Source organism: Macrotis lagotis, chromosome 3, assembly GCF_037893015.1.
Source record: "Macrotis lagotis isolate mMagLag1 chromosome 3, bilby.v1.9.chrom.fasta, whole genome shotgun sequence".
Classification (NCBI taxonomy): Eukaryota; Metazoa; Chordata; class Mammalia; order Peramelemorphia; family Peramelidae; genus Macrotis; species Macrotis lagotis.
Window position 1 is genome coordinate 243218065 of NC_133660.1, and position 23839 is coordinate 243241903.

The following is a 23839-nucleotide window of genomic DNA, read 5'->3' on the forward strand; positions in this document are numbered from 1 at the left end:
TGGCAAGGTGAGGGATTCTATATTTTAGAGCTTCATCTAATTCCTTCATTAATTTACAGATGAATAACTACCTGGTGCAAGGTATAAGATTGGCTACTCTCCATCTGAGATCCTCAAGACTCCTAGAGACACCCACCCTTCACCCCCACCTACTCAGTAGTATCAAGGACTCTTCTCAGAGTCTCTGAAAGTAGAGAAAACCCTTCCTCATTCCTCATCACTCTTCCCTCAGATATGGCACTCCACAGCAACAGAGGGTCAGTTATCATCTAATAAAGGGACATTACAAGGTACAGGAAAGGAACCTGGGTTTGAAGTCAGAAGATTGGGTTTAAATCCTGGTACTGCCACTAGCTGTGTTAACTATACAGCTTAAAAAACAGTAAAGTAGCTACTATACTGTGTTTATATAAATGCTAGCTATTGTTAACTATGTTCTGAGACGATCTGAGAAGAGTGGCCATAGCATAAAAGCATAAAACTGAGTTGTTTTCCCCCCAGTTTAAAAAAAAATGAATTCCGGGAATATTGATAACACTTTAAAATAGCAGTTGCATGCAAAGGAACAGTAGGTAGAGGGAGCTCTTAGCTTTGTGTTTGGTAGCTTGGTGTTTCTAAGACAGAAGGAACATAAGCTAGAGTGAGAATCCTTAAGCTGTGGTTGGCTTAGTAAGGTCGATAATAAATTAAATTCTCTCAGGCATGGGAAAATAGAACCATAGTAGGTACTCAAAGTACGAAAGGGAGATGCTCAGGAAGTTACTGCTAATCTCTAATCTCATAAATAACTTAAACTCAACATGTTCAAAACTAAACTCATATTTCTTCCCAAGATCTCTGTCTCACTTCCCTATTCAATTCGTTTTCAAGCTGGTGCCTTTCCTCTCAACTTTATTCTACATATAGTCGTTGGGATGCTGTCTCATTAAGCCAGGGGGTTCCTTGAGGAGGATATCTTTGGCTTCCTTTGAACTCCTCACCCTTAGACAAGATCTTGATGCATAACCGGCACTTACACTAGTTGGCTGATGGACTTGTGGGGTTGCCATCTTCCTTGAAGTGGATGGCTCTCAAAAGGAAGGCATGTTCTAATGGGGGTCAGAAGTTTCCTAATGTACTTGGGTCAAGTTTTACAACTGACTTAGTGCCAAGAGTCTACCCTATAGATTGGGGGGGGGTCTTTCCTAGTCCTTGACTGGGGTTACCTCTGCCCTGCATTCTGACCACAGGTTTCAGGTAATGCTCAGGCTGGAGTTTATGCCAGACCCTGACCTGATCAGACTCTCTCCCTTAGACTAAGACTCTTTCAGGGACTACTGCACTGAACCCACATGAAAGGAATTCCCCAAGGCTGCACCCTGGGTAAGCAAGCATAGGTTTGGGTGGGGCAGCAACCCAGGCTTGGGTAGGGAATGCCAAGCTGGTCTTGGCTGGGCTGCTGCTAAGCTCAGGTAGGGTGTGATCAGATTTCCCAAAGGCTCCAGGGCAACTGTCTGAAAATTGTTAATATCCCTTGACCATTGATCATTTGGGGGATCCATATTGTTTGGAAAACTCAGTGTGGAGTACGTTTCTGTTCAAGCTAGGAGTCAGTTGTGCCTTTGCCCTGTCTGGCTTGTAGATTGTGAAAGATCTTTTAAGGCTAAAGAAGCGGATATTTGGTAAACCTGGTAAAAGGCTTTTTGCTGACTTATTTGAGGAACTTCATGAAATGTTCCGTTAGGTGACTTCAAAAGTTTTTATTGGGAGACATTTCACCCATCCATTTGGGATATGGCCAATGATGCTTGAGAATTTACTGTAAGGCACTAGGGAAACAAGTAAATGGAAGTTGCATATGACTTCTTAGAGACCCTAGAGAACCATTCTGCATTTGGGATGAGTGCTAGAAATCACCCCTGCAATCGAGGGAATTCCATTAGCAGGGACTGGAGCCAATGGCAGGACCCCTCAAATTCTCTTAAGGGTACCAGAGAATCTGAGGACAGAGTAAAAGAAAGATAACAAACTTGGCCTTCAGACAGTGAGGTCAGGGTGGTCTGTGTTATATGAGTAATGTCACTTATTTTTACTTAGGGTCACAGTGTAAGGGGGATAGGAAGCTAAGTGGTGGTGGTAGGAATACAGAGTAAAGGAAAACCAATCCTCTGCATTTGGCCAAGCTTCTATCTAAGTTTTAACACATTTTACATAATATTCAAGCTAACCACAAAGGCTGGTCAGGAACAAATTGATACACTTGAGAATGTGGACCAGCACATTCTATTGAGGTATGGGAAAAAGTCACACCCTTTTTGTGTGATGATCTACTGGGGGTGAAGTCTTTCTAGAGTTAAAAATATTTTTACTAGTCAAGAGGCACATGGTTGAGAACCATTCTTGCTTTTTCATGCTGGACAGGAGTGTCACAACCATTTCTTTCCGATTCTCAAACAATGTGATTCTATGAAAATAATCTTTCCTCTCCCTGCCCCCTCCTCTCCTTCCCCCCTGGAAGGTGCAGCATGTAGTCACAAATAACTAACCTGGCAAAAAAGGAGGAAATGGCAATGTTGGAAATGAGAGTGATTGGAGAAGGTGGAGCTTCCATGGGCAATGGCTATGGAGTTAGAGGAATCGGCAGCAAGGGTGATACCCAAGAGGCTTGAAGATGAGAAGCTAGGATGAAGGTGGAGGCATAGTAGATTGCCAGGAAAAAAAAAAAAAGAGGACTAAAAAGTTTTCCACTCAGGGTGAATTGTCCAGGGAGTGCTCCTCCCTTCATCTGGCATGGGAGTCTAGGAGATGATATCCACATTGTGTATGGGGAAGCATAATACTGATTTGCTACTATGGCCCAATATGTTAAGGTTTTAGTCATATTTAAATCACAGGATGATCTCAACCAACTAATATTGACCTTCGAGTCTCTCTAGAGTCAAATAGAATCTATGTTTGTTTTAAGTTAGCAAGTACCTGAGACAGGATATTCCAGGAATGATGGCTATATGAGATGGTCCTTTTGGTGTACCTTCATTGGGGCCATCTATGAGGGAATGAATGCATCTCAGAACAGAGATTCATACCTCTAAAGTGATGTTGATCTGGTATTGGTCATTAGAATTCTAGTCAAGGCAGAAGATGAATTGCATCATTTTGCTGTTGCTGAATGAAATGAAGACGATCTAGGAATGATATTGTGTATCAAGGAAACTTGAGGGAGTCTTTGCACCTACCCCCCTGCATAGTATTTGACCTAAATTGAGCATCTTCCCCTGCCACCTTTTTACCTTAATTCCATCCAAGTGGACAAATGTCCCCAGCCACTCATCTTGGAGAACCAAGAGTCTAGGTGACTTGTTCATGGTTGCACAAGCTAGTGTGTATTGGGGGCAAGGCATCTTTGTGACTATCCATTGGCCCCTATTTTACAGCCTCTTTTCTTTCACTTCATATATATGTGTATATATTTCCTGCCCTTCCCATCCCCAATTGCAAGTTTAAAAAAAAAATTAAGGAAGCAGAGCTTTTCAACTTAGTTTGTCTCCATGGGTTTATTGTGATGTAGGAAATAGCTCCCTTACACTGATCTTGGGAACCAATCATAGAGCCTCTTCCCCAAATATCCTCCACACATACACTATCTTTTACTAAGCTGGGCAGACATGAGTACAAGGTAACTTAATGATCACTGAAGCTTTCTCCCGATTGTCCTCATCTTGTTTCTTTTCTCTCCTTCCCTTCCTTACCCTGCCCTGCAACTTCTCAGCTCCTAGAACACACACAGTGTGACCCACAGTTAAATGAAAACAGCTGTAGCTACTATGTAGCACTACCCAAGAAAATGACCATAGGAAAGTTGAAAAGGAAATGGACTGGGTTGGGGATGATGGGCCAGGGCCAAATGTACAGTTTCTCCATCTGTTCTCTAAGCATGGTTGAAGATCTGAGTTCAGGATAAAGTCTGAATCTACAGAGTTTCTTGGTAGTAATAGCTTATGATGAGGAAACAAATGATCACAAGCAGGAGGAGGTTAGAAAGTAAGAAGTATTCAGTCCACTGTAGAAAGAAACAGACACAGAATCAGGATGGATTTTTTTTTTCCTCTGGAAATCTATAAAAGGTTTATGGAACTATAGAATCGCAGATCCATATACAACATCACATCTCTCTGCTTTTGTATACTATCCAGCATGTTGGGAAATTATGTTTCTCTTCATTGCCTCTTAGAGTCCCTAGCTTCTGTCAAAACTTAGCTCCATTTACATGAGCTTTTTTTTTTTGATACTCCCAGGGGCTAGTACCTCTCTCAAATTATTTCACTGTTGGATTTTTTCCCCTACTATTTTGCAAATGTGTAAATTTTACTTCCCCAAAAAGAATGCAAACTGATTAAAGATAGGGATTGCTTTGTTTTTTTCTTTAATGATTATTCCTAACATGTACCACAATGTCTGATTGCTAGTAACAGGTTTGGGATTTGTTTCGTGAATAAAACTGCCATTAGAAATCACAGTGTAACTCCAATTTACAGAGGAAACTGAGACCTAAAGAAAGGACTTGACCAAGGTCCTCTGACTCCCAGTCCAGTGATCTCTTTTTTCCCCATTTCTTGCCTAATCTGGAGTCAAGGAGAGGATTGTAAGGTCCTGGCTATGTGCTACTTTGACCTGAATCCAAAGGAATGAATGGAGCTTGAAGGGATAAAGATCTTTCTCTTCCAGACACCACACATGGGCAACAAGGAAAGAGTTTGGAATTCCCCATGAATAAAAGAATATAAGGACACAGGGGTCTTCCTGCTTCCTTCAGCCCTTCTTATCCAGTTATAGGTACTTGTCTCCATATAGCATGAGCCCATCCAAGTGGACAAATGTCCCCAGCCACTCATCTTGGAGAGAACCAAGAGTCTAGGTGATTCATTCATGGTTGCACAAGCTAGTGTGTATTGGGGTCAAGGCATCTTCATGACTATCCATCCTTAACTTGAAACCACCTCCTCTAGAAAAAAAAACCCCATAAAAATTACTTCTTTGAGAAGTACCCACAGATCTAGGACTAGCCTACTTTCTGTGTTTGGACGAGTGAATAAAGACAGGATGAAGACATCTGAGAGGATTCTAGCGAGACATCTCCTTGAACTTGACTGCTTTGACTCCTGCTCTAGGGGAACTCCAAGAAAACCACTTGTTTTTCATCTAAGGTTAGCCCATGTTCCAGAGGCAAAAGCAAGGGGCCTCAGGACCCCCAGTAGGTGATAACAGGATGGGGTAACTTATTAACCGCAGTGTCCCAAACTTGTCTAGGAATGGGCTCTTCTTGACCTCATTGAGACCAGCCTAAGGTTGCCTTCCTTGAGGGAAGATGAATCACAGAATTTGAGAAGTGGAGAAGACCTCAGTGACGATATCATCTAACCTATAGTGGTCTCCAACAGTAGCCAAAAGAAATAGCCCCTGCTGTAGTTACCAGTGTTTATGGTGAGATTTCTTACAGTATTTGGATTTTTTCCTTATTGAGGGTCAGTTGTGGAGGGGCGGGTATCAAGGGCTGGAATTGGGGGCAGCAGGGACTAGGAGAAGGGCAAGTCCCTAGAGAAACTAGAAAGAGGTTATGCCTGGGCTGGGGCACCTTGTCTTTCAAAGGGCAATATAAGAAGAAGGTAATCTATACCTCAGGCAGGAGGGAGATGTAGGTCACAAAAGACAGAATCAGAGAACTGCTGAAAAGGGTGCTTAGCCACAAAGCCTGCATGGTAACCTTCATGCCTCTTGGGGCCTAGGACACAAAGCTTGGCTTAGTCAATCCTCCCAAGATCCAGTTACTGGCACATTTTTGAAGTGTAAATGTAATCTCTCACTCCTTCCCACCCATTTTTCCTTATCATTTCCCCCAGCCCCCAATACACCCCCTTCATCCCTTCTCCCCACTCCTTATCTATCTTCTTCACCATTCCCCTTCCATTGTATTATCTCTGATCCTGAGCAATCTCTGACCTTGTAGTAGAAATACTCTGAGCAGGAAACAATGAGCAAATATTTTCCGAGCCCCATTATAAAGAACTGTACGAACTGCCACCCAATGGAAATGTTCTTCATTTCAAGCAGCTGTATTTTCCAGATTTCCAGTTCTGGGATGTCCTGAGGAACCAAGAAAAGACCAGAGAATATTTGGAAGTAGAGAAGGAAGAGTAGAGGTTATGATTGGGGAATAGAGATAGACATCTTGGCTGGCTCAACCTTGGTAACTTACCTGAATGATAAAAATCAGGTAAGAGGCTCCAACACTTAGCGGACCCAGGTTTATTAGATGATTCTTGTTCTCCACTTTACAAAGTAGATTTATGTTTCTGGTGAGAGTCAATTAAATGCCTACTTTGTGGGAAGCACTGTGCTTCAGTGCTGGGGATACAAGAAAGGCAAAAGACAATCCCTGCTCTCAAGGAGTTCAGGGTGTAATAGGGAAGACAACATGTAAACAACATAAAAATTTAGATTTGGAAAGGATAAATTGGAGATAATCAGAAGAGGGAAAGCATAAACATTTAGTGGGATCAGAACAGGGAAGTTTTGGGGCTTATATTAAGTGGTGGTGGGGCCCAGGTTACCCATTTCCCCAAATTGGCTATAGGGCTGATGGGGAGATAATTTACTTTTTTATCTTAACTCTTAGCTCTGGAGAAGTCCCATTGAATTTCTCGAGGTCCAAGGCTTTCAAAGACAAGATGATAAAAACATCTCTTTTCAAGGTATTGATAATCCTGTGAATAAGAACCAAGCTTGAGTCTGAGAGCCAAAGGCATGCATTGCAACTATCCCCAAGTCATAGCCTTGCTTCCAAAAGTCCTAATTCTGTTCTGCTCTTTGCAAGTATGACCCCATCTTTCCACCAAGCCTTTTGGGTGCATTGTTCTCCCTCTGTCATCTAACACAGAATACCAGATTGGAGAGGTTTTTAGGTTTCTGGCATCTAGAGATCTCTGTGTCACATCCATTGTCCTTACTACCCTGGTCAAGTGTGATGATGCCTAGGGGTATAACCTAGGCAGTCACCTTGGTGCCCCATTTATATGGCACTGGATCTAGGGAGTTATTGGGTAAGATCAATCCTTGAGGTCAAAGTGAAGATAGAACAGCAGCCACATTTTCAGATGCCAAGTCAAGACTGAAAATCCTATAAACAAAGAAAACTGTTGGGAGCCATGAATTTCTTCTGGATTTCTGTGGTGGTTACTGTCAAATGTCCATAGTAAAAAAGACAAAGAAAAGACATGCTTCATTTATTCATCTGGACTCTATAAATTTAGGTGTCTGAAGTGAGATTTAAATCCATCTTCTACTTGCAAGTCCAGTGACTTTTACGTAGGCATCAACAAAAAGGGAGTTTAGCTAAAAATAAACTACAAACTCCTGAAGAAGACAACAATGTGAAAATACAACCAAAAGCTCAAAGAAAAATGCTAATTGAATCCAAGTCCAACAAGAATTCCTGGAAGAGTTAAAGAAATACATGAGTGGTGGAGGAAAAATTAAGAAAGAAATGTGATGTGAGAAAATTAGGAAAAGAATAAAAAGTTTGGCAAAAGAGTCACAAAAACACTGAAGAAGATACCAGCTTTAAAAAGTGAATTGATATTAATGGTAAAAGAAGCACAGGATGGCGACAAGAGTGGATCAGATGGTGACAGGAGCAGATTGTGTCTTAGGCGTTCTCTCATAAATCTTTGAAACTAAAGACTAAATTTTCGAGAGACAGTACCCACAGAGGGACCCAGTGAGGCAGTTCTCCTACTCAAGGCAACCTGGAAAAGAGCAGAAAGGCTCTGCTCACTGGGGTTGGAGGGGCAGCCCACCAGAACAAAAGAACTTCAGCCTCCTGGAGGCAGACCCAGGGTGCTGGGAGCCGTGACTCACAGCAGCGAGGAAGTTTCCTGAGCTACGTCCCAGGGAGCACCAGGCACAAATTGGAGGAACAGTGGGGGACCTCTGCCAGAGCAAGCATGTGAAACCCAGCCCTCAGAGCACCATGGACACTGCAGCCCAGATCTAGGAACAGAAGCAGGCAGAACCAGTAAGCAGGAGCCCCGAGGGCATGAACCCATTGAACCTAGGGAGGGGAGTGAAGAGAGACTGTAGAGCTCTGTCCCTGGAACAGGACTCTGGGGCTCTGAACACATTCAGATCCTGATCGCAGTCTAGCCCCCCCAATAGAACAGCAAGGGCCCTCCCACATCAGCCCCGTGGCAGAGGGGGGCGCTTATGGTCATTCACAGACCAGGAGGGAGGACAGAGCCTCACACACTGAGACCATTGTGGGAGTTTCCCAAAAGCTCAGGAAGCACCCCCAAAACAGGCTTAGGCTGGAAAAATGAGCAAGCAGAGAAAAAAGAGGAACACCATTGAGAAATACATTATCTATGATCCCAAGAAGGATCAATATACTCAGTCTGAAGATGAGGAAGCACAAGCTCCTGCATCTAAAGACCCCAAGAAAAACAGAAATTGGGATCAGGCTAAGAGCTCAAAAAAAAAAAAAGACTCTGAAAATCAAATGAGGGAGCTAGAAGAAAAACTGGGAAAAGAAATGAGAGAGATGCAGGAAAAACATGAAAATGAAGTCAGCAGCTTAGTCAAGGAAATCCAAAAAAATGCTGAAGAAAATAGCATGCTAAAATCCAGCTTAGGGCAAATGGATAAAACAGTTCAAAAAGTTACTGAGGATTAAAAAGCAAAATTGGCCAGATGGAAAAAGAGATAAGAAAACTCTCTGAGGAAAACAAATCCTTCAGACAAAGAATAGAACTCAGGGAGATTGATGAATTTACGAGAAATCAGGACTCATTACTTCAAAACCAAAAAAAAAAAAAATGAAAAATTAGAAGAAAATGTGAAACATTGAAAAAAACAACTGATATGGAAAACGGACTTAGGAAAGATAATTTAAAAATTATTGGAATACCTGAAAGTCATGATTAGGAAAAGAGCCTTGACATCATTTTCAAAGAATTACTACAGGAAAATTGCCCTGATATCCTAGAAGCAGAGGGCAAAATAGAAATGGAGAGAATCCACTGATCCCCCCAAGAAAGAGATCCCAAAAAACCAACCCCTAGGAATATTATAGCCAAGTTCCAGAACTCCCAAGTCAAAGAGAAAATATTACAAGCAGCCAGAAGGACACAATTCAAATATCGTGGAGCTGCAGTCAGGATCACACATGACTTAGCAGCAACTACATTAAAAGCTCATAGGGCTTGGAATATAATATTCTGGAAGGCAAAAGAGCTTAGAATGCAACCGAGAATCAACTACCCACCAAAACTGAATGTCCTCTTCCAGGGAAAAAGATAGACTTTCAGTGAACCAGGGGAATTTCAAATGTTCCTGTTGGAATGGCCAGAGCTGAACAGAAGGTTTGATCTTCAAATGCAGGACTCGGGTGAAGCATAGAGATTGGAGAAGGGGAAAATATGAGGGACTTAATGAGGATGAACTGCATGTATTCCTATATAGAAAAATGACACTGATAATACTCATATGAATCTTCTCAGTTAATAGAGCAGGTAGAAGGAACTTTTATAGTTGAAGCACAGGAGAAAGCTGAATTTGAAGATAAAACATGGTGTGAAAATGGAGTCAATAGAAAAAAGGTAAATGTCATGGGGGAAAGAAAAAGTAGAGTGGGAATAGGCCAAGATATTTCATATAATAAGATTTTTCTTTATTACAATGAGCTATTGCAATGATATGGTAGGGGAGAAGGCAAGGAGGAATGAGGGAATCTTCCCTCTTATCAGGTGGCTAGGAGAGGAAACAGCATATATACTCAATGGGGTATAGGCATCTGGAGTAAGAAGGGGGGGGACAGGGGGAAGGGGGGGATGTGAGTGATGGAGGAGAGGATGGACCATGGGGGGAGTGTGGTTGGATATAACACATTTTCTTTTTTACTTCTTGCAAGGGGCTGGGATTGGATGGCCTGTCCGGGACCATAGGGCCAGGTGGATGCTGGGCCTAAGGGGTGGTAGGGGGGCTCGGGGCCTCTTGGCCCCAGGACCAGGGATCTGTCTCCTGTGCCACTCAGCTACTCTACAGCAGAGTCAGAGTGAAAGGAGAGAGAAAATATAGTACATGGTAGTGGAGAAATACAAAAGGAAGGAGTTGCGAGCAGCAATGGGAACAGGGGAAAAATATGGAAGTAACTTTTGCAATGGATTTATCATAAAGAATGTGATCCACCCACGACAGAGTTGTTGGTGTTGGAACAAAGACTGAAGCACATTTTTTATTATTATTAGTATTTGGGGAGGTGCAGGGCAAATGGGGCTGGTTGGCCTGCCTGGGGCCGCATAGCAGGGTGATCGTTGAGTGTTTGAGGACAGATTTGGACCCGGGTGTTCCTGGCTCAAGGGCTAATGCTCTGTCCTCCACCCAGCCACCTCTACTATTATTACTATTTTATTTTCTTTTGGGTCTTTTTTTGCCTCTTTTTTTTGGTTTTTGCAGGGCAGTGGGGTTGGGGTGGTTTGCATATCACACGACTGGGTGATTGTTGGTTGTATGGGGCCGGACATGGGCTCAGGTGCTCTTGGGTCCAGGGCTGGTGCTTTGTCCACCATGCCACCTGGCCATACCTACAATTATTACTATTATTTTTTAATTTTAATTTTTTTCTCTCTCCCCTTTACTTTATCACTCAAGCGAGTCTATATTTTTTGGGGGGAGGGGGTGTTTTGTTTACTCTTAAAGAAGAATATTTTATTAATGTATAAAAACATTATTTTACAAAATGAGAATAAATAAATATTAAATATTAAAAAAAGGAAGCACAGAACTTTGCTAAAACTGCTGAGCAAAAAAAATTGAATCCTAAACTTTGAAAAAAAAATCCTAGGAAGAAAGCAAGAGTGTGATCAAAACCAGTTTTATCATTTCAGAACTTATAGCTAAACATTTAGAGTTTTTTAGTGAAGGTGACTTTCTGAAGCCACTGAAATTCTTTGTGCTTAAAAAGTTAAAACTTTTCAGAATATTTCATTATCAGTAATTCTGTGGAAAGAATCGACAAGATTGCCACTGATAAGAGTGGAAAACAAATAAAAACGGGCAAATTTTTAATTGCAGTTTATCAAAGTATTGATATTAATGAACTGTTTAAGTAGCCTTATTTTCCCATGCAATAAAAAATATTACTATGAGTAAAGAATTATTTAATCTTATTTTTCTAAATTACACTAAATTTCTAAATTACTATATTAGAACAGGTGAGGATATTTTAAGGAAGTATATGAACTTTTAGAAAAATATAATCTTCCATTATCAGAACTAGTGACTACAAATGATGCAAATAGTAATGACAGGGAAGACAAATGAATTTGTCATTAAATTAATTGGTTAAACAGAATGAAATTGCTCCTAATGATTTCATTGTGTTCACTCCATTATACATCAGAAAATTTGTGCTCAGAAATATTGAAAATGGAACATGTGCTGGTGTTTGTTAAGAAAACAATGAGTTTTATTTATTTATGAGAATTGAATTGATGACAGTTTTACTTCTCTTGGAAATTGAAAGTGAAGAGAAAGATTTACTTGATTATACAGAAATTTGCTGGCTTCCCTGGCATGTGGTTTTGAAGAGATTTTGACAGCTTTTGCCATGAAATCAAAATGTTGAAGAAATGACAGGCATCACCAGAAAAGCTTAATAAAAAGAATTGGCTTCAGGATTTGACTTTCAATGTAAAGGTTACAGGGTATTTAAATGAGTTGAATGTAAAACAACAGGGTCGAAATCAGATTTTAAAATTTATGTACAACTGAATTAAAACATTTAAGATAAACCTTGGTCTTTGAGAATGACAGATAAAAATTTTGATTTGACTCTTTCCTACATGTAAAAATGATGAAGAGTCATTTGGATTTTGTAATTTCAACAAGTATGCCCCAAAGATCCAGGAATTACTATTTGAATTTGAAAGAAGACTTGAAGGATTCAAATTGTGTGAAAACAAATTTTTTTTTTACTATTTAGCACTCCACTTTCTTTTGATGTTGAGAGATCAAAAATTGTGAGATAGAACTTGTTCAGTGTAACAGTGCAAAAATAAAAATATACTAAGGGCTCCAAATTTTTATTTTTACTAGGCAAGAAATTTTGTTCATGTGCATGTTTGTTGCAAGAATTTTAGCAATATTTGCAAGTGCACACCCATGTGAGCATTTGTTTTCATTCCTGAAGACCATTAAAAGTTCTCATAGGGTAAGATTAACAAAAGAGCATTTATCATACATACTGAAGACTGCATTATCACAAAACCTATAGCCAACATTGATAAAAATAGGTTCTGGCAAAAGGTGCCATGTTTCTAGTAAACAATATTAATTTTGAATCTTATACTGAAATGTTTTATAATGATTTTGAATCTATTTAATATTAAAATGTAAAATTTTATGCATCTTTTTTTGCCAATAACTGGTTCCTATCTGATTTGCATGCATGAATGTATTAGATACACACATAAATACTGAAAACACATTGTCACATTTATATTTCTTTTAAATATATTAGTTATATCTAATTCTTATCTGATTTTTATGATATATTAATAGAAAGAAAGATGTGGTTTTTCTAAGTTAGTACGTGGCCCACAGGGTTTCTAATGAACAGTGAAATGGCTCCCATTTCTATTTGATTTTGACACCAGTGCTACAGAATACTTGGATCTGAGCAGAAGATGAGCATCTCAGACATTCAGTGGTTGTTTTATAAATAATAAAGATATGTGTATACATATTATATCTATGTTTTATATGTTATCTTATTATGCATTATATATTTATGTAATTAGAACATAGATATTTTTTTTCCTTCTGCTTCTATGACTAAGAATTCCATACAATTTCCTGGGCTTGTGTGAATAACTACATGAAGCCTTGAAGAGGGCCAGGTTTCCCCATGGATAGGGGCACCATGAGCCCCTGAAGTCTAGATAGGTAAAACCAAGTAGGCAAAGATTAAAGAGGTAAAGGCTACCTCCCACAAAAGATGTAAAACTACAGCAGAGACTTTACCAGACTAGTCTCCATAATCTATGGTATCAGAGGCATGGAATGGAACCAGAAGCTTATAAACAACCTTCAAATTTGTAGGCCTGGCCAGAATATGAGGTACAGAGACCCCACCCACCCACCCCCACCCGTAGGCTCTTCCATCTGTGGATTCCCCTTTCATTACAGGCTGTCCTTGATCTTTGTCTTTGATCTTACTTATTATCCTTTTTGTATTTCTTACTCTCACTTCTCTGAATGATGTAGGATTGTTTACTATCAATGATTTCTATCAAGGCAAATGTCCTTTTTACAAAACATGGTCTCTATCAAATTCAAATACTACTGATTCTTCTCAGTGAGAAGAAACCCTAATCTGCTAATCCTAAATTCTTGACTCTAGAACAAATATAGTATCATAGGTTTAGGATGAGAAGGGACTTTCAAGGCTAATGTCTTCATTTTAAAAATGAAGACACTAAGACCGATAGAGTAAGTGCTTGAGGTGAGATTTGAATAAATCCAGATCTTCTTGATTCCAAGTTAAGTGCCCAGGTGGTATCTTTGGTAGGAGGCTAAGGATTTAAGTATCAAATATAGGACCCCTCCTTGGTGTCCACATCTCACTCATGGAATTCCACTGGTGTTATCCTAGCATGCTTTAGATTTAGCCCTAGGGAGAACTACAAATATGATTTGAGGTATTATACCATGGATACTATGAAAGGTTTAGTCGAATTGAAGAGAATCACATTTTCTTAGGCTATGGACATACTTTTTCTACATCTAGGGGAAAGTCTCAAATGTGAGAGGTTAAGGGACTGTCCTGAAAGACACACAGCTAATAAACAAAACTCAACTCTAGGCCTCATGTCTCAAACTCCAGTACTCTTTCCAGTACTCTTTTTATTAAATGGTTACTGTGAGCACAGCACTGGTCCTTAGCACTGGAGTTGATGGAGACTTACTTACAATACAGACTAGAATAAAATTTGTTTATAAAATGCGGACATGTTGTCCTGTAAGGTCTGAAAATGATGTTTATGCTTGCATTAGGTAGGGCTTAGGAAGGAGTCTGCTAAATATTAACCAAAGGCATCTGGGTCTGCCTTAATTAGGGTTTCTAGACCCTAAATCTGAGCTGTACAAAAGGAAGATGGCCAGGGATCACCATGCCCAACCAGTAGAAGACAATAATGGTCCCAGAAGTAGTCCTAGAAGAAAGAGATGGCACACCTCATGGCTGCGTTTTGTTTTGTTTTTCCAGTGGCCTATTGGATAGCCTCATGTTCCCTCCAAGATCAGGAGCAAAATAGAGGGTGAGGTCAAAATTTGTTGCTAATTTTATTTATTCCTTACTATTTTCATACTAATTTAAAATTTCTTTTGTATTACTTTGATGTCATGAATTTAAATCTGGCTGACATAGGGAGGTGTCAGAAAGGAAAGTTGGGGCTTGAGTGGTGATTTTTTGAAAAAAACCTTGAGCCCAAATGGGGGGCAGGGAAGAAGTATTTCATAAATAACTTCTAACTGACTGAAGAGGGAGATGTAAACTTATGCTCAATATAAGGAAAAACTTTCTAACAATTAAGGAACTGCTTGTCAGGAGACAGTGAATCCAATCTCATTAGAAGTCTTCAAGAGAAGCTTGGATAACCACTATTTTGAAGTAGAGAATTCTTATTCCCATATAGACCAGCAAGATGGTCTCTGGCTCCTTTCCAGCCCTGAGAGTCCAGGAATGAAGGTACATACTTGAATGGTGGCAGTAGGAATAGAGAGAAGGCAGAAACCAATGTATTGGTAGTTAGAATAATTAGTTATTGATAATACTTATCACTATTATGTGAAGTTATTATGATTATATTTTTATATTTTTTCTATTTCTTTAAATCTCCTTAAAGTGTGATTTTAAAAAATTATATCACTCTTTGTCAATGTCACTCTGTTAATTTTGCAATTAATTGCTTTATCTTTATGGAAGCAATATAATTAGAGAACCATGTAAGGACAGCTCCTTTAAGGGCTCCCCATCTGAAATATGTACTTGAGATAAACAGGCAGATGAAGAGGTATGGACAAATACAATAGGCCTTCATGTGGGAAAACATAAATATTTTTCCTAAGCCCACAGGGTGTGAACATTCTCAGGATATGCTACCTTCCACCTGCCCCCCAAAGGTACCTTTCCTTGGTTGAAAACTGAATCACACATACCTCACAAAAGCATATGCATTTCTTGATTTGTCAGTTCTGTCCTGGAACTAAAGCAAAGAAAGAAATCATCATGGACAACCCTCCAGATGGCTCTAATTCTGTTCAGACAGTGTCATCTTCCTTTCTTACCTCCTTCATCCTTCTCTCGTCTCCCCACCTTTCTCTCCTTCCCACCCCCCAGAGCTGTCCTGGCTCTTCCCATCCAGTCCCCACTCACCAGCAAGACTGAGTAGAACTTTGTGGTTCCAGTCAGAATCATTGCATATGTCTTCTCCTGCTCCAGGAGAATTGTTTCTTCTTTAACCATTTTTGGGGAAAATAGGATTATCTGGAAATACTGATGGTCTGAGTCCAAGGATATTTTCATATAATCAGTTATCTTTTAGAAGAAAGCATGGGTCAATTTATGTGCCTTAAATGACTAAGAAAATGTCAAATAGGATTGCTCCTACTGCCCAGATGTTAATAATGGATCTCCCCTTTTTTAATCTGTAGTTTTAGGAATATAGCTGGGCCCTTGGCTTTTATCAGTTTCTTATTTCTAGAGATAGTACATTGCTCCTCCTTAAAGAACAAGATGAATTTTTACTCTAAGGTGAGAAATCTCAGGATAGAAATTTTGAACCACTGGAAAAATAATAGGTATGCAATTGTCTGTCTGGCTCAGCCTGGGTTTGACTTCTGACCTTAGTTCTGTTCCCAGATCAGTCCAGTTCAGCACAGTTGACCCAGTAATTTTAGCCTCAATCCTTGAAAAGGGGGGGGGGGACCCAAACAGTCCAACAAGGGCCCAATCTGCTCACTGCTCTCCCACCCCAAACTTGGTCTCTGGTCACCATACTCTACTGAGTTCTTATCTTGTTCTAGATTTTATGATTAACTGAGTTTTCTAAATTCTCACTTGGCATTATTCTATCATTTTTCTAAGCCAAAAGAGAACATCTCTTTTCTTGGATTATTTTTATTTAATATTTTTCTGCCTTTTGGCCACATCACCAACCCTAGACTACCAGCTTTATTACTGTACTATCATATGTGGACATTGCCAGAAACAGGGTAGAAGAGGCAGCACAGAATAATGGAAATGGTTCCAGATTTGGAGCCAGAGACTCTTAGGTTGAATGTTGGTTCAGGTGCTTACTACCTGTGTAACTCTGGGCAAGTAAAGGAGAGAGCTATAGTTATGCCCTTTGAAGAGAAAGTACCTACATGTTTGTCAAATACCGATGATTTGAATCCATAAGTGTCTCCATGTGAGCAATCATCCAGTAAAAGTGAGAAAGAAATTAGTCATGTGATTGGTAACCACCTGATGAAGGGTAAAGAAGCATTTGTTTGTTAACCTAATGATAATAGTAACTGGTCCAATAATGCCCAAAGGCTTGTGTTCTGGATGCAGCATTAAATCTCCCAGAATTCTCAAAAATGGTTGCATTCTGCCCTTCTCTGCTAATTCATATGGCAAAACTTGATACTGCCAAAAAGGAATCAGGAAGCATTGCTACGGATTATGAAGTTTTGGGCAAGAACCTGAAGATTTTAGGAACAGGTATTATCTCCATGATCGCTAGTGATAAAAGACGATGGTTTCAGGAGAGAAAGGTAGAGCAAAGAGATAATAATAATCTTTGAAACTGAAATTTGGATTTCTGACCCATGGCTTAAAATACAGCCATAACAAATTCCTGGCCATGGATAGAATGCTTAATAATGGATGGCAAGACTGAGCTGCCAAGAGTCTTATGATGTTTAAAAAGAGCTTCATCTGAAAAAGAAGAGGGATGAATTTATTTATGCCCAAATCCTCAAGGGCTACCAGCTTGACCCACCTAGCAATAATAGAGATTCAGACTGATACATCCATCAGCAATGTTGCTTTTGAAAGTGAATTTGATGAAGGTGAATGTTTTGTAGTAAATGCTTTATATTTGAACCATCTCTCACTCATGAACTTAGTGGTATTAGGGGAGATTGTGCACTTAGATGATTAGAGAAAATGTTTGTAATCTCTTTTCTTGCTCTGTGTTATTAGTCCCTTTCTAATACTTTTATGATAAATATTTGAGTAAAATACCTTTAAAACCTATGACAGGGCTTTCATAGTTTAAAGGATAGATGCTCCATTCCTGGATGCATCCAGGGGAATTATGCAGAGAGATTGTAGTGTGTCAACAGAAAAGTAAACTTTCTGTCCAGACCCTCCAACACTCACAGGATTGTTAGCATTGGTTCTAATTCTAGGCTTTTCAGAATTCTAGCAAGATATTGCAAACCTGAATACTTTGATTATTCCTGCTCACTGCCTAGAGGCTTACAAAATGAGAAAATTACAGGGAACTTCACAGAACCCCAAGTGTTCACCCTCTGAGCTGGATCCTGAGGGGTTTGACTTTGGGGATACCCCTACCGCACAATGAGAGTAAAAGAATAGGTTGAAGTTGAAACTCAGTAAGAGGATGTGGGTTGTTCTCGTTGCATGAAATGTACTCAGGGTGCAACCCACAGAATCCAATTCCCTGTTTGAGACCATTCAAAAAAAAAAGCTTGAAGGTTCCTAGATCTATGAAGGAAGATGTTCAAAATCTGGTTTGAAAACCAAAACTTGGTTTGGAAACCAGTTCAAAGTTAATGGCATCATCACAGAATCCATGCATCATAAAAAGAATGTGTGATGATCAAATCTTGAACAAATGGGCTAAAATAGTTTCATACACTGTGCCAGGGTGACAAGATACCTTGGATTGTCTGCTGGACAGCCCATGGTTATCTGTCTTGGACTTATGTACTGGATACTCTGAGAGTCTTTTGTAGAAGACAAGGAAAAGACTGCTTTCATCTATCCAGAGTACAAAGTGTGCACTATCAGTCCTATTCACTGCAACCACCTACTGTCCATAAGAAAAGTTACTTGGATTTTCTAATGAACAGGTGGAGAGAACTGATAGACATTTACCTAGGCAAAGACTGAGAAAAAGACATTGTCTACCAATTGCACAGACTTTCTGATCCAGTTATGGGCATTGGAAGTGTTGTATTTAGTGAAGGAGACTGCGTATTAATACAGTTCAGGAGACTAGAGTTTCCTGCCCCAAACTGCTCGAGACACTAGTAGGGTACAGATTCAATCCACAGAGCTCAAAAATACTGATGCCCAACTTGGAATGATTGCCAGCCCAGGTGCAGATGAACAAGTCTATAATGATCCTGATGGTCAGCTTATACTAACTGCTAGTTCTGAGATAGGAGCAGAGAGATCAGTCAATAACAAGAGAATTAGGCCTTTTAAACCCATAACTAGGCTAACTTATGTAGAGGTAATGAAGAAATAGACTTAGGTGACAATTCTAGAGATTATGTGATGGAATTGCATATATTTATTGCTGTATATGTAAATTGGAGCCATTGATAGAGCCCTAGGTTTAGGATTAGGAAGACCTGAGCTCAAATCTGGCCTCCGATCCTTATTACCTGTATGACCCTGACCAAATCATTTAACCCTGTTTGTCTCAGTTTCTTCATCTGTAAAAAGAGCTGGAGAAGGAAATGTTTGCTAATGCAAATTACTTCATGTTTGAGTATGTTTGTTTTTTATTTTTGATATTATGTTCACTTGACTATTTTATGTTCATCCTATAGCAATGGCTGTTTGTTAATTGTTTTACTTGTGGATTATGGTTTGTAGTTAAGTTATATTTTATGGGGAGGGCTATTGATTGTGATATTGCTATAGCTAGACAGCTTTATTGGTTCTGATTGGTTGCTCTGTATGATGGATATGCACATGCTTTTGAAATGTATACAAGCTATATTCTGGATGTAGTTAGGCATATTGTTACTGTGTTATCTAGTGCTAAATCTACTGCATGTATTCTTGGTTTTTTGGTTTGTTTTTGCAAGGCAATGGAGTTAGGTGACTTGCCCAAGGTGACAGGTAATTAATAAGTATCTGAGGCTGGATTTGAATTCAGGTCCTCCTGACTCCAGAGCTAGTGCTCTATCTACTGTTCTACCTAACTGCCCCTGCATGTATTCTTTTTTTTTTTTTTTAAATATTTTTACAAGGCAATGGGGTTAAGTGGTTTGCCCAGGGCCACACGGCTAGGTAAGTATTCAGTGTCTGAGGCCGGATTTCAACTCAGGTCCTCCTGACTCCAGGGCCAGTGCTCTATCCACTGTACTACCTAGCCACCTCTCCTGCCTGTATTCTTAATGTACATTGATTTTATTTCAATTTCAGCAGAACTGGAGTGGTCACAAGCCTTTTTGTTTTAAAGTGCTGATGCTTGTTTCATACTGTAGAGTTGTAGGTTTTAGTATTGCCCCAGATGATTGTAAAAAAGTTGGAATGGAACCAAGTCCAACAGTATAGAACTCTCTACTCAATTGGTGAAGATCAATGTCCTGTGCCTTTGAGAAGGATGGGCAGTTGATGAGAAACAGGAGGTTCCTTCTCTCCTCCTCAGTGATTAAAGCTATTTAGTCTCTTGACTTCTTCAGTTTCTTTTGTCTCTGCAGTTACTTCTGGCACCTCTGGCTTCCAGCCTTGAGAGGAAAGATGGGTGTTGAGAACTCCACTTCAGGGTTTTGGAGAACATGGAAGTCTACATTATTTCCCCATCCTCAGCTTGTTACATTACAGCCTTTGGGAAATTTCTCCTTGGGTGAGATTTGAGCCTCTCTCAATTGAGCTGAATTACCTCACTCCCAATGGGAGAGTTTCTTTACTGTGATTTCATGTATACTTCTATGTATACTTTTTCTGATTTGTTTTGTTATCTAATAGAGTAGATGGGCTTCTTTAATCACTGCTGTGTGTGGGCAGCTAGATGGTACAGTAGGTAGGTAGAACACCAGGTCTGAAGTCATGAGACTCATCTTCCTGAGTTTAAATCTGCTATCACTCACTAGCTGAGTGACGCTGGGCAAGTCACTTCACCCTATTTACTTCAGTTTCCTCATCTGTAAAATGAACTGGAGGAAGAAATGATAAACCATTCCAGTATCTCTGCCAAGAAAACCCCAAATGGGGTTACAAAGGTTGGATATGAATGAACAATGTGTTCGTTGTGGAACTAGTGGGGATTAATGGGGAGTTAAGCCTTAGATATTACATATAGGGCCTCTTTTCTTCATCAGTGGTGATGGGAAGTTAGCTTGAACCTGAAAACAGACACCCTAGATTAATATTTTTAAAAACCATATAGATATAATTTTAGCCTGGTGTCCCCTTCTCTCTCTGAGGATAGTTGAGTAGTCAAGTTTCTGACTCCAACTTCCTGCTTCCCCTCCTGGGGAATCAGGAGTAATATTGTCATTAGAGTACACTATAGGCCATTCAGATAGTAGAAGGAACTGGATTAGGAGTTTGGAAAACAAACCAGAGAAACCTGGAATAGAAGTAGCATAAAATAGTGATTCAGTTATTGCTGAATACTGCCAGAATACTGCTTTTTCCAAAATAAAACAGTATCTCAGATATATTTGTCAAATTTATCCCAGATGCCTTAAAAAGGGTAACAAGAGTTAACTTTGGTTTAGTAACTTTCTACTTTTTAATATTGAGCAAGTATTAAATAGAGATATGTTATTTGAAAGTGTCATAGAGTATTATCCAGAAGAGCCCCTATCAAAGAGGGATTTCCTGTGGATGAAGAGTTCCTCCAGATGTTCCTGTTAGTGGATGACATTGTGTTAATTCCATCAAGCCCCAGGAAATGGCAAAGTTTTTGAAATGAGACCCCATAATCATAGAGGAGAGTTTAGCCTGACTATCCACAAAGAAAAAACCTAGCAGCTGAAGAATATATTTTGTGTAGACTAGGATGTGAAGTTAGATAATATGTGGAATTTGGGATCCAGTATAAAACATTCATCAGTGTGTCACTGCACATAAACACACATACATGCATGTAATTATAACTATGTATGTGTATGCATACATATATAGTATATTGTAAAATATATATTCATATGTAAAATTGTGTGTATATGTATATAGGTAAGATTATAAACTTGGACAGACCATGAAATGGTCTTAACCTAATGGAAAGATCTTAGCCTAAACTGAACACAAAGAGAGAAGACTAGATTGTCTTTTTGGGAAATTGCAAAGTTTTCATGATCTCTATCTTCTCCCTGAAACCAAAGGCCATCTTTTCAACACCAGTGTTTTCCCAATTATGCTGTAAACTACCAAGAACTAGTTTCAGGAGAACTGGAGCTTAGGATCTAGTTTCAGGGGAATTGAAGCTTAGGATTAGCCAAAAGGCAATGGAGTGGTACAAATAAGGTGCAAAGATATAAATGAGGCATTGCATAGGAGAGGCAACATAGAGGATCAGAAAAATGACTTAGAAAAATAAAAATCCTCCCCCCCTAAAACCCAGGTTGGTCATATTCCAAGAAGGTGGAGATTCCTACAGTCAACCCTCTTTTTCACTGTCATCTAAGCAATGGCAAGAGATAGAGGAGGGCTCTTGGCATGTTAATCCTCTCTAGAAGATTGATAGGAGGGCATATGAGAAGACTCAAGCAGGTTGGGGTAAATGTGGATGGGCTATGATTCTTCTTGTAAAGACTCTCCATATTGATGAAATTACAAAGCCATTGAAACACTTAAGAAAACTGGTCTCTTAGATCCAGCTCTTCCAGCTACTGAATCTAATTCTATGACCTAGTGACCTTAATATTTTACTGTTGTCTATTGAATCCAAGATAGAAAAGAGAAATGTTAAGGCCATAACTTGTCTATCAGTCCATTTCATTCTCTCCTCTCTCTGGTCTATGCTGCTTAGTCTTGGCTGTTTAGGAATCTAATTTAGAGACTACCTATTGCCTCCAGAATAAGATACAAACTCTTCATCTTGACATTTGAAGTCCTTCACAATATAGCTCCAGACTCTTTCCAAACATTTCATAAGATTCCACTTCACTTACCCTCCATTCTAGCCTTATTAGTTCTTTACTATTCTCCCATATTGGGATCTTGAAATAGGTTGTTCTAGGCCCAGCCTAGAACAGAATCATCATACTGGATCACAAGGCTCAACTCAAGTGTCACTTGTTACCAAAAACTTTTTCCTGATCCTTCTAGGGGTTCTATGTTCTCTCCTATTCCAACTGATCTTGCATTTTTCTTGGCTGTATATATCTTGTGGTTAGATAAAAAAAAACTTCACAGGGTTTAAAAGTTACCAGATGAGACAAAGGGGCAGGTGGCCTAATCCAAGCTCAGAGTCCAGTATAGAAACACAAATGTACAAAAACACACTAGAAATGTACAAAGAATAAAGTCACTCTCAGGAATACAAATACACATACACAAGATAGATACTTACCTCAAAAGATGAGGCCATTGTGGAGTAGGCATTATGGCTTTTGTTTTGATAAAAAGTCACATTAAATGAAGAGTCAGCAACATTAATGATTCTCAATAAACTCTCCTTGGAGCCAGCCCTGAAGTTGGGAGCATTCTGAAGGAACCAAGATCAACCAGAGCTTTACTATAGCTCTACTCTGTTCCCACTGATCAACCCCCACAGCAATCTAATGTATATAAGTGTCCCTGGACCCATTTCTCCATGTCCCTACCATATATACCAAACTTCTTCACAGTTCTCATCACACCACACCCTCATATGCATGTATGAATATGTCCATGGATGATAGCATCTCCTTCCCTTTCCAAATGGCAGAATCTCTATCTGAACCCAGGTCATAGAATTCCAAATCTGGTACTCTTCCCATCAAATACCTTGGATGGGGAGGAAGAGCCTAACAGGCTACCTTTCTTCCAAGCATCCTTACTTCCACATATGCCCCGTATCCACATTCACCTCACTATGTCTCTTTTGTACACCTCTTATCCCCTCCTATCAGGGTGGAGGTGGTAATAAGATTTGGCCCTGGCCCTGAATTCTTTCGCTAAGTTAACAGCGAACCATATATGGTGAGTCAGTGGCTACAATCCTTTGGCCAATTCTGAATCCATGTAATTATGTGCTCCATTTTGTCTATAAGGATAGTATTAGGAAATGTGCTCTAATCCAAGCATTCCCCTGATTTGCCTGCCAGGAACTCCCACTTTGTCCAAAAAACATCTTTACCTTCCCACATCCCCTCCTCCTCTCTCATGCATTATCTCCCTCCAATCATTCTTCCAATTACCCTTTGACCCTTATTGATTAGGAGATCCCTTCCCAAACTTGTATTAGCCTCCAGCTATCATAATGGAAAGACTTTGCTGTGGAAAGCTCTATGAGACCTTCCATGACCTGTGTACTTGTGTCTATGGGGGGGGATGATGGCCCCCTTCATGTCTGTCACCACTGAGCACCTTCCCTGATCCCACTCAGAAAACTCCTTTAGAGATCCCTTGCTACCCTCCCCCACTCCCTTTCACCTCGATCTGTAGTTCCAGGAAGAATGATATTAGGCTTGAGAGGTAAATAAGGACCATCCCTAATAAAATTTTCTTTATTAATCTAGAAGGAGAGAGGGGAAAATAAAGTGAATTACCCAGGCAGAGGAAAGTAAGGGCCATACCTGCCATGGTGGACAGGGTGAGGTTATGAAATACATATAGAGTTTT

At 39.7% G+C, this 23839-nt stretch overlaps 1 protein-coding gene across 5 annotated transcripts in view; it reads right to left on the bottom strand.

Moving 5' to 3' along the window:
• Positions 1-221: 221 nt before the first annotated feature.
• LOC141518376 (solute carrier family 15 member 2-like) overlaps positions 222-23839 on the bottom strand; it is a 58235-nt gene continuing 34617 nt past the window's right edge. For 2 of the 5 annotated variants that reach the window (XM_074230348.1, XM_074230347.1), the window contains exons 14-22: positions 23651-23732; positions 22587-22721; positions 15467-15628; positions 15250-15296; positions 6633-6740; positions 6233-6329; positions 5977-6120; positions 5654-5758; positions 222-4039 (exon numbers count right to left, since the gene is read on the bottom strand). In XM_074230348.1, coding sequence (XP_074086449.1) covers positions 3950-4039; positions 5654-5758; positions 5977-6120; positions 6233-6329; positions 6633-6740; positions 15250-15296; positions 15467-15628; positions 22587-22721; positions 23651-23732 — 970 coding nt within the window. In that variant the 3' untranslated portion in view covers positions 222-3949. Of the gene's footprint in view, positions 4982-5653; positions 5759-5976; positions 6121-6232; positions 6382-6632; positions 6741-15249; positions 15297-15466; positions 15629-22586; positions 22722-23650; positions 23733-23839 lie in introns of those variants that run through there. The other 3 variants (XM_074230349.1, XM_074230350.1, XR_012477176.1) reach the window with 3 other exon arrangements.